Source organism: Neophocaena asiaeorientalis, unplaced genomic scaffold (assembly GCF_003031525.2).
Source record: "Neophocaena asiaeorientalis asiaeorientalis breed wild unplaced genomic scaffold, Neophocaena_asiaeorientalis_V1.1 scaffold171, whole genome shotgun sequence".
NCBI lineage: Eukaryota > Metazoa > Chordata > Mammalia > Artiodactyla > Phocoenidae > Neophocaena > Neophocaena asiaeorientalis.
In genome coordinates, this window is record NW_020174013.1 from 6,012,714 (window position 1) to 6,031,638 (window position 18,925).

Sequence of the window (18,925 nt, forward strand, 5' to 3'; positions counted from 1 at the left end):
CTCTCTCCCTCTCTCTCTCTCCCTCTCTCTCTCTCTCTCTCTCTCTCTCTCTCTCTTTCTCTCGCTCGCTCGCTCGCTCTCGCTCTCACTTTCTCGCTTTCTCGCTTTCTCCACCATGCAGCTTGTGGATCTTAGCTCCCTGACCAGGGATTGAACCTGGGCCCCAGCAATGAAAGCACCAAGTCCTAACCACTGGACCGCCAGGGAATTCCCTGAATTTCTTCTTTTATAATTAAGCATTGATCAGATTCAATTAAGAATATTTTATTTGAGCATAAGCTAGTAAGTGGTAGAGCTGAGATTCAAACAAGGTCTGTGTTTATCACAAAGCTTGTGTTCTCTCCACTATACTGTATAGCCTTCCTCTCAGTCCCAGGAATTTTCGCAATGTCAAAATAGGAGATAAAATGTTGAGATTAATTACATTTCAAGAAGCAGCAGCTTCACTATTGAATACAGATAGCCCTATAGTGTGTTTACTAATTATTATGAGATAATTTAATCATTTCTCACATTCCTTTTCTGGACCACCAGACTTTATTAATGTATTAATTAGTGTTACTGATCTCATACTCTTCTTTGACCAGTCCCATGGCCCATCTCTTCCCCTTGACTTTCATGCTGGTATACAGTGAAGACAGCCAGAAAGTAGCATTTGGGTAAAACAAATTGTTAAGTCGTTCGACTATACGATCAATAAGCCTGACAGCCTCAAGAAAAGGTTTGCAGTGAGAATTTGACTCAACAGTGATTGAGGAGGAAAGAGGTTCTTCTTCATCTATATATTTTACCTAATTCCCAAGGTAAAGACTCTTCTTAGGTTGGAAACTAGTGAGCTACATGCAGGCCAAAGGTGTGTTTTCACATGGTATTCTCCCTTTTTTGGCAAAGGAGTAAACGTTTAAAAATTGGGAGATTTCACAATAAAGTAGATTTTCTGTTTCTCTTGAAAAATGAGAAGATCAGCAGCACTGGGCTCACATCTTTCCTGAGGATGCTTAACTGCTGCCTTCCTGAGGTGGGGCCTGGTGTACATGCCAGTGCCCGAACCCCAACCAGTCATCCTGTATTCTCCCACTGCTCTCATTTTGCATTTCCTGCCTGGGCCTGTAGATATTTGAACTTGTGACCCATGTATTATGGTGTACCTGATAGAACCCTCAGAATTCTAACTTATTTGCTGCACTTGCTGTTCTGTGGACAGTCACTTTAAAGCTTATGAAGAGAGATTATCGTGTGTTAAATCATGTATTACAAGCAATTCCTAGACAGTGTTTAGAATGGTCATAAATCCTTCACAAAGGGAAGGGAATAAATATTTGTCGAAGACCTTACACTTTACAATGTGATATTTACTCAGTCATAATTCTGAATGGTAAGTAGTAGTATCATTTTATTTATTTGGAAAATGAGGCCAAAGTCACATGGCTAGGAGGGGGTAAAGCTGGGATTCAGATCCCAATCAGTCTTTTTCTCCAAAGCTCCTGCTCTTTCCACTGTAATGTGTTGCCTCCCTCTCAGTCTCAGGAATTGTTCCCAGTGTCTCGATTATATTCTGTGCGTCCAGCATGCATACTGCCACTTTATTGGCAGGAAAAGCATTTTCATCCTAACATGCACTGCCATTTTTATATTAGAAAAGTTCACAGGCGCTAGATGCATAGTTCCTTTGCTTATAGTTAGTTGCTTGTGCTGCTTGACAGTTGCTAAAGGAATCAGTGCAGTATTCTAAGCTGTCTCTATTAGCAAAGGAGAGGGCTTTTTTTTTCTTTGATGCTATCCCTAACCCAGTCCCTTTGCTGGACATATAATCTCTTCTAACTGGCAATAGAAGCATCTATTAAATATTTTATTTTTTTCCATTCAGAAAGCATTTATGCTATACACCTCTGATCAATGATCTTGGAAGAAATTCCAAAGGACAGGATATTTCCCTTTAAGAATTCATATTCTGGGGCTTCCCTGGTGGCGCAGTGGTTGAGAGTCTCCCTGCCAATGCAGGGGACATGGGTTCGGGCCCCGGTCCGGGAGGATCCCACATGCCGTGGAGCGGCTAGGCCCGTGAGCCATGGCTGCTGAGCCTGCGCGTCTGGAGCCTGTGCTCCGCAACAGGAGAGGCCACAACAGTGAGAGGCCCGCATACTGCAAAAAAAAAAAAAGAATTCATATTCTTTAAAAAAAAAAAAACAACAACTAGAAGGAAAAGTATGTAACAAATTGACACCTATAAGAAAGTGAACTATACAAAAAATGACAAGGAGATACAGATAAAGATGATTGCTGAAGGGAAATAGTTACAGCTGGTAACTAAATCATTTAGTTATCATCAAAGTCCAGCTATGCTACAACTCATCAGGAAGCAGAGCCCACTGTTAGATTCAGAAGTAATAGAGACATACATCATGTGGTATTAAAACTATGGCGTGGGAGGTCTTAGCCTGTTCTCAGATCAAACCCTGAGGCCGAACACACTATGAGTAATAATAATAAAAGTAATGTGAACTTCTAACCCATAACAAGCACAGTTTTAAAATCTGACTCTGAAGAAATATTTACAGACATTCAGCAAATAATTTCTTTCCTTCTTCCATGGTTTACATTACATAAGCTATTGGATTATCTACTCTTCTCCTTAGTAGCTTAGGTCATTATTAGAGGTCCTAAGGTTGTATCAGCCTCTGGTTGATGATCACATTTTCAGTCTGTTTTTAACATGATTTTCATATAACAGACAAGTTAGCAAGTTCTAGACATTGCCTATGCCTTTGTACTCGGTCCCTTATTTTCTCCCTCCTGCTTAGGTTCTTTTGTAAACATTTCACGACCACCATCAACAATTATTAAACCTGTCTGTGTATGTAGGTTGGGATGCTGGGACCAGGGATCCCAACACAGTCTCATGCACAGTCTCATCTGTTCACTTAAGTATTGTTCTGTTTTTAAGACATAAAAGAGTCTCATCTGCTCACTTAAGTGTTGTTTTCATTTGTAAAAGGTGTACAGTAAATACTGATTTGATTCTGGAGTTGTCTGTCTAACACGTTTAGTTTTAGACTGTTGCACATCTTAAAAACAGCCATTGGTTTATGTAAATAAAAGATGTTTTTGCTGCTAACTAGAAACCTGTTCCTAGCGCTATCTTTAAAATGTTAGTGTATTATAGTTTAATTGCTTAGACTCAAGGCTGATTGTAGGCATGATTGTGAAGTAGGGGACCTTGGTCCTCTTTCCATCCAGCTCTGGTCACTGCCCTATGTAGCAGAGCGCTGAGTCTCTCTCCCCTTCCTGACTTATGAGGGTGTCTGACTTCACTCCTCGTGGTATATTCTGAGGCCATGTTTTGTATGCCATTAAACGTCAGTAGGTTGATCAGGTAGTGTGGTGGACATGGTTGTTGTCTACTCTGACAATCTTCTTTCAATTGTCAGAGAAACTGCCATCACAAAATTATTTTCTTTCATTTCTGTACCTCAACTTTCCTGGCCGTCTTGTTGAAATGTGCCAACTTACAGATAAATTATATTTTAATTATGAAAATAGTTATTCTTACTTAAGGAAATGACCAGTGGGTTTTTTCCTACAATGTTTTGGACTAGGTCTTTATACAAAAGCAATCATGTATAATGAGACTAGAACTCTGAATTAGCTATTTTTTATCTGTTTTTGTTGTATCACACTAATAATACACTTTTCTATGAATATTCAGCAAATACATCTGTCTTAATTTTTTTCTTGTGTCTTAACAGAAGGAGAATATGTTAAAATGTTTATGCGAGGTCGACCAATTACAATGTTCATTCCTTCTGATGTTGACAACTATGATGACATCAGAACAGAGCTGCCTCCTGAGAAGCTCAAACTGGAGTGGGTGTATCCTTTTCTATTGTGACAGCAAATTCGTTTGCTTTGTCTTTAGTTTAAGAAAATTTAGTTTACTTGGCCTCTATCAAAATTGTCTTTATACCCAAAAAAGTAAATGTAATAAACATAACAACCACTTGAGAAAGTAAAGAGATGTCATCTCTAATCCTTTCACATATTACATGGATTTTGCTATTAGCAATTTAAAACCACCAAAATTAATATTTTCAGATAGGGTAAGCAATATCCTACGAACATCGAGGCAGGTGCTTGTGGTGTGGTAGAAGAGGCATCAGATTAGAATTGGAAGGCTAGTGTGTGAGTCTTGGCTCTGCCACTTATCCCTAATGAACCTTACTTCCTTCACTTATAAAAAGATGTTAATAATCCCTATCTCACAGGTCCATTGTAAGAATTAAGTAAGAAAACATCAGTTAAGCATTTTGTAAGCTGTGAAATAATGTGAATTATTTTATTAAGAGCTCAAATTAGCAAGGTAGATTCTAATTTGAGAATTAACTTCTTCACCACCAGACTTTTTAAAAAAATGAGTATGTAAAACAGAGTGCTCCTTATTTCACTTAGAAAGTCTCATTTCTCTTAGACCCTCTAAGAAACTCTCAGTGAAGCAGAAGGAGCTAATAGTTTGAACTCTGCTTTCTGCCTTCATTCTCCTACATCCTCCTCCCCGACCCCTTGAATCAGTCCCTCCTTTTGGCAGAAATTAGCTTGAGAAAACTCACCAATCCTGTTATTCTGTACAGCTTCTTAGTGGACACTCTGCCTATATCAGACTGTGCCTGGCTATCTCTTATTCATCATTTGGGTTATAAGTGTCACTTTTTCAGATAGCCCTTCTTGTGATCTCTCTCTTTTTCTCTCTCCATTTAAATTAGATACTCCTTTTATGCTTTCTCCTAGCATCCTGTTATTTTTCTTTCCACAATTTCTAATGATACATTTGGTGTTAATTTTTGTCACCTTGTAAAGCATAAACTCTAGAGACATAGGCCCACATTTGTTTTGTTCAGATGTGTGTATTCAGCTCTGTGCCTGACAGATACTAGGAGCATAATATGTATTTGTTTTTTGAATGAGGAAACTAAGATTTAAGCATGTTAAAAGTTTTTGGGGTTCCACAAGGGCTAATGGCAGGACATGAGCTTTCTAGTTCCATTCCAGTCCTCTTTTCTTATACCTTCCTGATTCCCTTAAGTATCCCTGAAAAAATTGTTTATTTAAACTTTGAAAATTATGTTTATTAAAAACCTTGACTCTTTTAAGATATGGTTATCGAGGAAAGGACTGTCGAGCTAATGTTTACCTTCTTCCTACCGGGGAAATCGTTTATTTCATAGCATCAGTAGTAGTACTATTTAATTATGAGGAGAGAACTCAACGACACTACCTGGGTCATACAGACTGTGTGAAATGGTTGGTATCGTTTAACATTTGTTCATTTTTTAATTTCATGCTCTTATTTTTTAAATCTGGATTTTTATTGGAAATGATTTCCTATGGAAAACTCAGAACTTAAGGATATTATGGGCATTCTGTAGATAATTTCAGAAAGAAAAAAAAGACTTACAGGACTCCAGAATGGTTGGTGTGATATCCACCGCAATAAAACATATCATCTATAAATCTCAATTGGGACCTCTTCTTCTTTCCCACATCTTTTATGGTCTTTTTCTTCTGGCCTATAACATCAGATATATGTGGGGCATTCTAGACTTTTACATACTTCTAAGAGTGATTATTGGTTACTAAATATTTCTTGAGGATTTATTTTATGTAGGTAAATTTTGAACTTGATTCTTTTGGGGGGAGAGGGAAATCATGGCTGAATAAGGATTAAAGTATCCCATAGGGTGTCAAACTGTAAAAAAGTGAGAACTCCTTTTATATACTTGGCATGTTTTTAAAGTACTCAATTAATTTTACTGCTTCTTAGTTAACTTTAATTATCTATTGCTTAGATTCATTATTTTCCAACATTTAAAATCTTCTATGTCTGTACTATTCTGGCAACTGTATCTTTATCTAGAAAAAAATTACTCTAGGGCTTCCCTGGTGGCGCAGAGGTTGAGAGTCCGCCTGCCAATGCAGGGGACACAGGTTCATGCCCTGGTCCGGGAAGATCCCACATGCCGCGAAGCGGCTGGGCCTGTGAGCCATGGCCACTGAGCCTGTGCATCTGGAGCCTGTGCTCCACAACGGGAGAGGCCACAACAGTGAGAGGCCCGCGTACCGCCAAAAAAAAAAAAAAAAAAAAATTACTCTAATATATATTAGACTTAAAATATTATATAGATATTGTTAAACTTTTAGAGATGATTAAAATATTGCCTTTTCACTAGAAGAATAATATGTGTACAGAATTACTTATTACAACATCATTTGTGATAGAAAAGGTTGGAAACAGCCTAAATATCTTTTAGCTGGGGACTAGTAACATTGTGGTGTACCTATAGGTTACCATGCAGCTATAAAGAAAGAATAAGGTTGGATGGACTTAGAGATTATCTTACTGAGTGAAGTAAGTCAGAAAGAGAAAGACAAATACCATATGATATCACTTATATGTGGAATCTAAAATACAACACAAATGGACATATGTACGAAACAGAAACAGACTCACAGACATAGAGAACAGACTTGGGGTTGCCAAGGGAAAGATGGGGTTGGGGAGGAAAGGATTGGGAGTTTGGGATTAGCAGACGCAAGCTATTATATAGAGGATGGTTAAACAACAAGGTCCTATTGTATAGCGCAGGGAATTATTCAATATCCTGTGATAAACTATAATGGAAACGAATATGAAAAAGTATATATGTATAACTGAATCACTTTGCTCTGCAGCAGAAATTAACACAACATTGCAAATCAACTATACTTCAATAAATTTTTTTTAAAAAGAATGAGGAAGGTCTTTGTGTATTAATATGGAAAGATCCCTACGACATACTTCTAAGTATAAAATTTGAATGAGAAAATGTGTGTGTAGTGTTCTACCATTTGTGTAAAAAGGAGTTGGAAGATAAATATTTATGTTGGCTTCCACATATGTAAAATTTTTCCAGAATTATTAATAAAAAGAAACTGATTACAGTGATTGCCTGGGGTTGCAGGGAGTAGGGATAATAGCAAGGTAGATGAGATTTTAGCAGAATTTCGATATGTGTTTTTATAGCTTTTGATATTTGAACCATGCATATATATTACCTAATCCAGCAATTTCACTTTTTAAAATGTGTTTTAAAAGATTGGGTTTTTTTGTATTTAAATTCTTTCCACAACATTTATTTATTTATTATTATTTTTTTATTGGAGTATAGTCGCTTTACAATGTTGTGTTAGTTTCTACTGTACAGCAAAGTGAATCAGCTATACGTATACATATATCCCCTCTTTTTTGGATTTTAATATGGCAAAATGTTAATGTTAGGGTTTTAATTACTTTTAATATAATTGACCACAATAAAGGATGTGAACTATTTAAGTAAGAGGAAATAGAATTAAAGAAACATTGATAAACTCTAGCCTCCTTAGTAATAAAAGAAAATAAAGTGATACCATTGGATTTCTCTGGTGGTGCAGTGGTTAAGAATTCGCCTGCCAATGCAGGGGACACAGGTTCAATCCCTGGTCCAGGAAGATCCCACATGCTGCAGAGCAAATGAGCCTGTGCGCCGCAACTACTGAGCCTGAGCTCTAGAGCCCACGAGCCACAGCTGCTGAGCCCGTGTGCCACAACTACTGAAGCCCACACGCTCTAGGACCCACGTTCCACAACTACTGAGCCCGTGTGCTGCAACTACTGAAACCTGTGCTCCACAACAAGAGAAGCCACCGCAATGAGAAGCCTGCATACTGCAACAAAGAGTAGCCCCCGCTCACCACAACTAGAGAAAGCCCACGTGTAGCAAGAAAGACCCAGAGCGGCCCCCCCCCAAAAAAATTGATACCATTTATACCAATCAAATTATCAAGGCATTTTAAAAGGTATAATTCTTAATATGGGGAAGTTTTCGTGACACTTTTTTTTTTTTTTTTTTACAACCGCTCCGTGGCATGTGGGATCCTCCCGGACCGGGGCATGAACCCGTGTCCCCTGCATCGGCAGGTGGACTCTCAACCACTGCGGCACCAGGGAAGCCCTAGTGACACTTTTAAAACATTTTTATTTATGACAGTTTAAATTGATACTACTCTTCTGGAAAGTAATGAGCAATACATACCAAGAACAAAATTACATTCTCAGTTGCGCTTACCCCTTGGTTGCAAGATGTAGAAGAATTCTAGATACGGATGTGAAGACATCCTTTTAAAAATCTTGCTCATCACTCATATGTTTAGCATGAGAAATGTGGGCATATATTTTGCAGTATTTTCAATTTGTACTTAAAAGTTTCTTGCCCAAAGTTGGCAGGCTGATTCTTAACCACTGCGCCACCAGGGAAGCCCATGCTTATGTTTTAATAAAGTAAAATTACACAATGCAGTATTGCATCTTCACTGTAATAAAACCACGTGACTGTTTGTTCCTAGGTGCAGGACTACAAAGGAACTTGAACAAATGGGAACAGTTTAGTTTATCATGCCACAATTATGAGTAAATATTTCCTTCAGATTTAGTGTTCTAATAATAATTTGTTCAGTTTAACAAGGAAGTAGTACAGCTGAAAACTTAGGAAAGAAATCCTTTAGGTAATTGATGTTTATTTGATTTGCTAAAGTAAATCAAATGGGTCACGTTGAGATTTTTTTAATGATTAAAAACTGTTTGAAAAATGTTGGTAATTAGGCATATTTCTGCTGTTTTATGTCTTTCCTGTATTTAAAATTGTTGTTCATACTGCTTTCTAGCCTTGCTATACATCCTGACAAAATTAGGATTGCAACTGGACAGATAGCTGGAGTGGATAAGGATGGAAGGGTGAGTGGCACAGTTTTATGCATTCTGTACCTAGTGATATTGATATTAGAATGGAATTGATTGTAATTTTAACCATAACTCATTTATTTTATTCTCTTAAAATTTAATTATTAAGGGATTTCTAGTATAAGCAGGGAAAAAAATATTAGGATGTAATAACATTCCAAAAAACCAAGAGAGTCAAAGTAAAAATTTTGTTTCAAAAAAAAATAAGTGTTCTCCCTAAGGAAACTATTTACTTATAAAAATGGGAGAACTGATAAGCTTGTTAAAAAAAATTTTTTAAACAGAGAATAATTTATCAATGTTTCCCTAAATTGATGAATCCCTTGATTTTATATATGACTAGAAATGATAACACTTAAAATTTTTCAGTTATTATTCAGTACTGTTAAATTGGCTTACATAACAAATCCCTTATTTGTAAGGATCAACAGTGAATATTAATGATGACTGATTAGCATGTATATGACTACTCATGACATTTTCTGACTTAAAGTTTCTTTAAAGAAAAAGGAGTTAGAGGGGTTATATTGGATGACTTTTAAGACCCCTTCCAGTTGTAAATTCTATTTAAGGACTGTTTGCTTAGCAATTTATTGGACACTGATTCTTTTAAAAAGTATTATTTTCTCAGGAATGAAAGTAATGCTAAAAGCAGGATTTCCAGAGCAAATTTGCTGGTGTTAGAATCCTGACTCCACCTTTTAATAGCTGGATAACTATAGACAAGTTATTATCTCCATTTCAGTCCCCTCATCTGTTAAATGGTGGTTATAATAAACAGCACCTAACCCATAGGTCTGTGAGAATTAAATGAATTAATACATATAATATACTTAGAATAGTATATAACACATAGTAAATACTTCAGATCATTTGCTGCTACTGTTATCACTTTTGTTATTTCCTTATTTTCATGGTATGAGAAGAAAATACCTGTTCAAGATTCTTTGGGGGCATATGTAAACAGTTCTTGTGGGAGTGGTATTTATTTTCATCTACCTAAATACTAGTTGTCTTGCTGTCTTGTGTTTTTCCCCTTGTTTCTGCAGCCCCTGCAACCCCATGTCAGAGTGTGGGATTCAGTTAGTCTATCTACACTGCAAATTATTGGACTTGGAACTTTTGAGCGTGGAGTAGGATGCCTGGATTTTTCAAAAGCAGTAAGTATTTAAGGGAGTTAGCCAGCTGCACAAAGACACAGAAAAGAAGTTAAGCTCAGTTTTGTTTGTGTCTGTGTTCATGGAAAGTGATAATTGAATTGAAAAATTAGATGTTAGCTATTGCTTAACAATGGCCAGCATTTTAACCTAAGTGCTAAAGTACTTTGGTTTAGGTAGGATCCAGGATATTTCGCTTAATTATACTTACTTTGTTCTGTCCTGAAATAGGATTCTAACGTAATAGCAGGAAATGGTCAAAGGAATGCATACGTAGTATAGTAAAATTGAAACAAGCAGTAAGATGTGCTTTTGCTTCAGCTTGAATCATGGAGATCTATTTTATTTAGAAAATGTACAGACATGAAACTTGGCCAGTTCTGCCACAAGTATTGTCTTTTCTTAATGTCATATTGGAGTAAAGGAAACAATCAGACCTTTGCGTTCACTAAAATCATGAATTGTTTTGGTTCTGAATTGATGACAGCATGATTTTTTTAATTAATTTATGTATTTATGTATTTAATTTTAGCTGCATTGGGTCTTCGTTGCTGTGTGCGGGCTTTCTTTAGTGGCAACGAGCAGGGGCTACTCTTCCTTGCGGAGTGCAGGCTTCTCATTGCGGTGGCTTCTCTTGTTGCAGAGCACAGGCTCTAGGCGCTCAGGCTTCAGTAGTTGTGGCTCGTGGGCTGTAGAGCACAGGCTCAGTAGTTGTGGCGCACGGGCTCAGTTGCTTTGCGGCATGTGGTATCCTCCCGGACCAGGACTCGAACCCATGTCCCCTGCACTGGCAGGCAGATTGTTAACCACTGTGCCACCAGGGAAGCCCGGACAGCACGATTTTAAATTTAAGTTTAAAATTCAGTGTCTAGCAATCTTACCTAAGCCTTGAGATTTATTTTGTGAAAATAAAACAAGATGTTGCTCATGTAAACATTCTATTTATTCTTGAATTATATGTAATTATTATAGAGTATACAGGAAAACTTCTTTATTTTAGGATCATAATTTTTAATTTCAATTACAAATATACCTCCAGATTTTATTGGGCCTCATTCATGCTTTAGGATATATTTATGTATTCATATTGTCTCTTCAGTTCCTAACTGTCAGCAGCTGTATTCTGGATTATGAGTGTTTTGTGGGACATGGAGGAGCAAGGGACATTTTTAGAGCAGAAAGATCAGTTTGGGTGGATATAGGAACTTTACTGGCTTGCAGGCACTGAATGTCAAGGGGTATAATTAGTCAGGAGTTGGGAGAAAGGCATTTAGAAAAGGAGATCAGAGGACAGAAGGGAAATACTTTTAAACCTTTTTTACCGCCCAAAATTTCTGTAGCAGGAACTGTTGTCATTTTGTTGATACCATTGTTACAGTGTTAAGACTATCTTGGATTGCCTCACACTCTGACTTTTCCTCATTTAGGTAATCATTCCAATACAGGATAAAAGAAAGATAAAGAGGAAAGTAAGCTCTGCCCTTCCTCGGTACCTCTCACTTATCACCACAGTATTTCTTTGTTCCATAGACATCATAAGGCATATACTAAAAATGCTACTAGAAAAAAAATAATCTTTTAGTATCATCCACAGTTCTTTTTCTTAAACTGGGAGGCGTTAGTTATGTTTTTATCTTGTTTATTCATGTTAATGTAAATCAGGTATATCATGGAAAACAAATTGGCAAACTTTAAAGTAGCCATTAATTTTAGCTTGTTCTATCAAACTACCAAAATTTAGGAGCAAAGTTATAAAATTATATACATTTCACATCTACCTCAAAGGAAAATACTTTAAATGCAGTCAGACTACTTTAAAGCAGAAAATACTTTAAGCTGCAGAAGGGACTAGGGTGTCCTCCAGATTAATTATTCGCTATCTCTGAATAATAAAAGTGGCTAGAAAGCAAGTGGAGATCAACCTAGGGGAAAAAATTAGAAATGGAAAAACAATTTTTTAAGACTTTTTATTATATTTCTGAAGAAAATACAGTCTTAGTAAATAGTATATTCATTATATTTCAAGGAACCATGAGCGTAAAGGATTTTGGATTATCTTAAATTTGGCAGTTTTAATAATATGGTATTTCTTTTTAGAAAGTCAGCCTTATCTGAAAATTTTTAAATGCCTATTTAAATTGACTTTTCTTTAGGATTCAGGTGTTCATTTATGTGTTATTGATGACTCCAATGAGCATATGCTTACTGTATGGGATTGGCAGAAGAAATCAAAAGGAGCAGAAATAAAGGTAAAAACATTTTAATTGGGTATTATCTTTTAGAATACATTATTTGTTTTGTAAATCCTTGGAAGTATATTGCATATCCTTAGGTTTCAAGAAAGCACCGGCTGGCCAAATTCATCAAATTTATTGATTTGTCATTATTCTTATGGTAGTCAGTTTTAAGATACAGTAGTCAAGCAGCTTCAACCACTTTCAGTGATATTTCAGACACATTGTACTACTGAAATGCCAAAGTAGTTGGATGTGTAATCTCAAAGTTAAGACTGTATACTCTACTTGGCTTCTTCTTCTTTAACAAAATATGTTATTTTTTTCAATCTTTAAAGTTTAAAAAATCTAAAGGAAAAATTCAGCCTTTGGAATATGGCTGACGTAACTGAAAAGCATATGTAATGATAAGTTTTTTGGTTTTAATTATGTGTATGGGATTATTAAATAAAATACTACAGCCTTTATAGTTGCTATAGAATAGTGTTAATCCTTTCGTTTAGAGCAGGCTATAACTTGTAAGAGAGGAATGAGGTTAGCATTGCAACTGCATTCATATGGCTCAGAAACGGCCTCCCTCTGACAGGCTCAAAGGGATTCAAAGCAACAGGATGGGTTTAAAATTTTTTTTTAAATTTATTTAATTAATTAATTTATTTTTGGCTGCGTTAGGTCTTCGTTGCTGCGCGTGGGCTTTCTCTAGTTGCGGCGAGCGGGGGCTCTCTTCATTTCAGTGCGCGGGCTTCTCATTGTCGTGGCTTTTCTTGTTGCGGAGCAAGGGCTCTAGGCACGCAGACTTCAGTAGCTGTGGCTCGTGGGCTCTAGAGCACAAGTTCAGTAGTTGTGGCACTCGGGCTTATCTGCTTCACAGCATGTGGGATCTTCCCGGACCAGGGATCGAACCCATGTACCCTGCATTGGCAGGTGGATTCTTAACCACTGCACCACGAGGGAAGCCCTGACAGGATGGCTTTTAAAAGCCTGTGACATATTTGCTATACTCTTAACGTCACATTCCTCTTCAATTGTGCTCTCTCCTAGTTTTGTGTAAGCTTCAAGCTTTCAGCTTGTTGGATGAAAAGAGGTTATTTCTTTCAAATAGTATGAGTTAATCTTTTGAAAGTAGCAGAGTAGATTTGATTGTACTTGAAAGGAATATAAGGTATCAGGAAACCTCAGACTTTAAAAAACATAAATGAAGATAGATTGTCTTTCAGCCATCATTCAGAGTAATGTAACATTGAAACATAGGAAAGTTACACCGAAGTGAAATATGTGAATTTTGGTCCTTTGTAGGAAAGGCTACCAGATGAAGTCTTATGGTTTTCCTCCTAGTGGCCACTCCTGGACCTCCTTTCCAGAACCTTTGGTGTTGGTGTTCCTGAGAGTTATACCCCATGTCTTCTGTTGATATCATATGCTGCTCCTGTTGCTTCCATGGCCTTGGTTACTACCTGCCATGTCCCACATCAGCTCACTCCAGCCCAGAGTAACAAGAGCAATTCTTGTTGCCTGCTGGACATCTTTATTTGAATCCCACAAGTCACAAGCAAAGTGTCCAAATCTGTACTAATCATATTTGTTAGCCCCCAACCAGTTTGCCTGTCCGTGACTAACATCACATTCCACTTAGTTGCTCAAGCTGGAAACTTGGGCATCATTCATGATTCCTTTTCCCTCACTTTCACACCCAGTCAGTCAGCAAGTTCACTCAACTCTGTATCCCAAATATCTATATTAGAACTCTTTCATTGCAAACAACTTCAAAACAACTAAAGCAAATTTAACGAGAGTTTATTGATTCATGTTTAGGGAGTTAAAGAAAACCTCTAGTAAAGGTCAGAGGGAGATTTTGCCTCAGGAATGATTTGATTCAGGGACTAAATCACTGATTCTCTGTCTCCCCTCTTAGCTTCTCCCTGTGTGTTAACTTTATTCTTCTGTAGATAAGCTCTGTCCTGGCTTATGTCACAAGGATTGGGGATTTAATACATTACTTGTTAATTTATGTATATTTAAAAGTCAGTAAGGCAACTTCAAAACCTTATTGACAGATATTAAAGAAGACCTAAATAATTGGAGGATTATACAGTAGTAATGGATAGAAGCCGGTATCGTAAAGATGTTAGTTCTCTGCATATTGGTCTATACATTCAACATAGTCAAAATCCCAGCATGATTTTTATAGACATTGACAAGCTGAATATATGTGGAAATATGAATCAGTAAGAATAGACAAAATCACCAAGATTGGTGAGGGTGTAAAGTAACTGGAACTCTCGTATACTGCTGCTAGTCATGTAAATTGGTACAGCCCTTTTGGAAAACTGTTTCGTATTACCTAGTAAAGTTGAACACATGCATATGCATACCTTCTGACCCATCTTGTTCCACTTCTAGGTATAAACCCAAAAGAAGTATATACAAGTAATCAAAAATAAAAGAAAAAATTACTCAAATGCCCATCAATAAGAGAATGGATATATCAATAATGTGGTCTTTCCGTACAAAGGAATACTATACAGCAATTAGAATGAACAAATTACAATATATGCACCAACATTTGTGGATCTCACAAATGTAATGTTGATAAAAATGAGCTAGACACAGAGGAATACCTTCTGTATTATTCCATTTAAATAAAACAGACAAAGCTAATCTTCGCTGCTGCGAATGAGGATCATGGTTACTTCAGCAGTGAGGGGATAGTGAGTAGAAAAGGGATCTGGGATGTTTCTGGGATGTTAGTAATGTTCTGTTTCTTGCTTTAGATGCTGTACAGAGGTGTGTTCAATTTGTGAAAACTTATCAAGCTATGTACTTAGGATTTGTGAGCTTTTCTGATTATATAGTATACATCAATAAAAAGTTAAAATACCCTGTAAGGCCACACTCATACCCAAAGTGATTTATTTTCATAGATTATTCAGTTTATATCTTGAATATCTTACCACTGGAACCATGGGTTTGTATACTTGGGAATATTTATAGTTAGCTTTATAATCCTTGATTAATCGGTTTGGCATAAGATCCAACTGTTGAGTAGTTTTGATTTTTTCCAAGTGAAAACTAAGGACTGTTGAATCAGTTTTTAAAAGATTCCAATTCTGGAAGAGAGGTGACTAATTTTGCTTTGTTATCAACACATTATCTTTTCCTTTTTCTTCTTTTTTCCTTCCAGTTTTATTGAAATATAATTGACATACAGCCCTGTATAAGTTTAAGGTATACAGCTTAATGATTTGGCTTACATTTGTCATGAAATGATTATCACAATAAGTTTTGTGAACATCCATCATCTCATACAGATAGAAAATGAAAGAAATAGAAAAAAACCTTTTTCCTTGTGATAAGAATTCTTGGGATTTACTCTTTACAAGTTTCATATATAACATTCAGCAGTGTTAATAATATTTATTATGTTGTACATTACATCCCTAGTGTACTTTTTTATATATTTATTTTTTTATTGAGGTATAGTTGATTTACAATGATGTGTTAGTTTCAGGTGTACAGCAGAGTGATTCAGTTATACATATGTATACACAAACATACACGTATATATACATGCAATATATATTCTTTTTCAGATTCTTTTCTCATATAGTTATTACAAAATATTGAGTGTGTACTTTCCTGTGCTATACAGTAGGTCCTTGTTGTTTATCTATTTTATATGTAGTAGTGTGTATATGTTACTCCCAAATTCCTAATTTGCCCCTCCCCCAACCTTTCCGCTTTGATAACCATAAGTTTGTTTTCTAGGTCTGTGAGTCTGTTTATGTTTTGTAAATAAGTTCATTTGTATCATTTTTTTAGATTCCACATATAAGTGATAGCATATGATATTTGTCTTTTTCTGTCTGACTTCACTTAGTATGATAATCTCTAGGTCCATCCATGTTGCTACAAATGGCATTATTTCATTTTTTTATGACTGAGCAATATTCCTTTGTATTTATGTACCACATCTTCTTTATCCACTCATCTGTTGATGGACATTTAGGTTGCTTCCATGTCTTGGCTGTTGTAAATAGTGCTGCGGTGAACATTGGGGTGCGTGTATCTTTTCAAATTATGGTTTTCTCTGGATATATGCCCAGGAGAGGGATTGCAGGATCGTATGGTCGTTCTATTTTTAATTTTTTAAGGAACCTCCATACTGTTCTCCGTAGTGGTTGTACCCATTTACATTCCCACCAACAGTGTAGGAGGGTTCCTTTTTCTCTACATCCTCTCCAGCATTAATTATTTGTAGACTTTTTGATGATGACCATTCCGATTGGTGTGAGGTGATACCTCATTGTGGTTTTGATTTGCATTTCTCTAATAATTAGCGATGTTAAACGTCTTTTCATGTGGCTTTTGGCCATCTGTGTGTCTTCTTTGGAGAAATGTCTGTTTCTCTTTTACCCATTTTTTGATTTGCTTGTTTGTTTTTTTGATACTGAGCTATATGGGCTATTTGTATATTTTGGAGACTAATCCCTTGTCGGTTGCATTGTTTACTAATATTTTCTCCCATTCTTCGGGTTGTCTTCTCGTTCTGTTTATGGTTTCCTTTCTGTGCAAAAGCTTTTAAGTTTAATGAGGTCCCTTTCCTAGGTTTTTTTTTGAGGAAAGAACATAAAAGCTCTTTGTTTTTTGTTTTTTCATTCTGTAGGAATCAGTAGTGACCATTCTGTATCTACTTTTTACGTCTTCAGCATGGGGATGAATCTCTAAATCAGTAATATTTTCCTGAATGAATGGTCAGTAGTATGGTACAAATAAAGATAAGACTGGTTTGTTTTTTTTAAGACCAAAATGGCAATGTCTTTAAGACAGCATGTACATTGCTCTTTCATTTGCTAGTTTTAGCGTACTTTTCCTTGAATATGCAAGAAATTAAAACAACCTAAAACTAATTCATGTAAATGTCTTCCTAGTGCAGAGTTATTATATATAGATAGCATAAAAGATGATATAATAGGATAAGGACATCAAGTTTAAATCATTATTCTAAAAATCTATTATTAAAAATTTTCAGGAAAATAGAACTTTGAAGAAAAGGCATTTCCTTAAAAATTTTCCCTATCTTTGAGTATCTGTAATTGGTACTTAATGGAGATAAGTATATACATTCATCTAAAGCTTTATTTCTCTTTCCACAGACAACAAATGAAGTTGTTTTGGCTGTGGAATTCCATCCAACAGATGCAAATACCATAATAACCTGTGGTAAATCTCACATTTTTTTCTGGACCTGGAGTGGCAATTCACTAACAAGAAAACAGGGAGTTTTTGGGGTAAGGACCAGAATGTTATAACTTCATTATAAAACTTGAATTTTTTAATTGTTGAGTAAGCATAAAGTCATCATGCCAAAGGGAAAACTGAGAATTTTCATTGTTTCATTGTAGAAATATGAAAAACCAAAATTTGTGCAGTGTTTGACATTCTTGGGGAATGGAGATGTTCTTACTGGAGACTCAGGTGGAGTCATACTTATATGGAGCAAAACTACTGTAGAACCCACACCTGGGAAAGGGCCTAAAGGTACAGTATTCTCATATTGAAGTCATTCCTTTCAGTTTGTGCATGTTGCTATTGCAGTCCCATCTCTTATCCAGACCAGGAGAGAGAGAGCTGCAGGGAAGACAGTATGAGAGTCACCAACATACATTTTGTTTTTAAGGTTCTTCACGATAGTCTTTCTTTAAATCAAATTATTTACTCATTTATTAAGCATATGTAACCTACATTTTACTACACTGTACCTTTCCTTCCAGGAGGTTAATACAAAATAATTAGAGATGATAGAGATACGTGTTAATTTAAACACCGTAAAGATTAAGAGAGAAGTCATCCCAATCTTCAATATTTTGTGAAGCCTTCACAGAAGAAATGATATTTCTGTTAAGCCATAATGAATGTGCAACACTACAAAAGATATGGAACTCTGATCCCACTTAGGGATCAGTGTAAGTTCAGGGAGAAAGATGGTTATGAACGTGAAACATCCAGGATAGTGTGAATAAACTTGTCATGTGTTAACAAAAACAAGAGATAGCCGGCATGAAGGAAATACAATTTTAAAAAATAGTAGTGAATTGCAGTTTCTCTTATCAATTTAAACTAATATATACTAAGCCAATGAAAATTCAGATAGGGATTAAAGATACAGATTTTCCGAGTTATCCACAAGAATCCTAAAAACTGGTTGAGTTCACCATGGAAGAGAGAAGAGCTGTGAGGCCAAGGATCCTTAGTCCCACAGTTAGATGACCAGAAAAGAGCCTACAGGGGTTACAGAAGTGAGATTTAAAAAAAAAAAGTTAGCAAGATAGAACTTTTTATTTAGTGCCTGAACAAGGAAGCAGAGAATTCCCAGGAGTTTCAGTGCTCTAGGGAGATCAAGAAGAATAAGAACCAAGGAAAGACCAAAGGAGCTTGCGATTTCAATAGAACATTAAGGCCGTAGAACAGCTAAGTATAGAATAGCCAGTTTTAAATTGGAGAATTTTGGGCTTCCCTGGTGGCTCAGTGGTTAAGAATCGGCCTGCCAGTGCAGGGGACACGGGTTCGAGCCCTGGTCCAGGAAGATCCCACATGCTGTGGAGCAGCTAAGTCCGTGCACCACAACTACTGAAGCCTGCACACCTAGAGCCTATGCTCCGCAACAAGAGAAGCCACCACGATGAGAAGCCCGCGCACCACAACGAAGAGTAGCCCCCGCTCACCACAGC

General features: G+C 36.5%; 1 protein-coding gene across 2 annotated transcripts in view; it reads left to right on the top strand.

Annotated features, from left to right (window-relative positions):
- EML4 (EMAP like 4) overlaps positions 1 to 18,925 on the top strand; it is a 160,520-nt gene that overhangs the window by 105,325 nt on the left and 36,270 nt on the right. For both annotated transcript variants that reach the window (XM_024753567.1, XM_024753566.1), the window contains 7 exons: positions 3,747 to 3,870; positions 5,146 to 5,295; positions 8,731 to 8,800; positions 9,856 to 9,966; positions 12,117 to 12,212; positions 17,351 to 17,485; positions 17,600 to 17,735. In XM_024753567.1, coding sequence (XP_024609335.1) covers positions 3,747 to 3,870; positions 5,146 to 5,295; positions 8,731 to 8,800; positions 9,856 to 9,966; positions 12,117 to 12,212; positions 17,351 to 17,485; positions 17,600 to 17,735 — 822 coding nt within the window. The remainder of the gene's footprint in view (positions 1 to 3,746; positions 3,871 to 5,145; positions 5,296 to 8,730; positions 8,801 to 9,855; positions 9,967 to 12,116; positions 12,213 to 17,350; positions 17,486 to 17,599; positions 17,736 to 18,925) is intronic.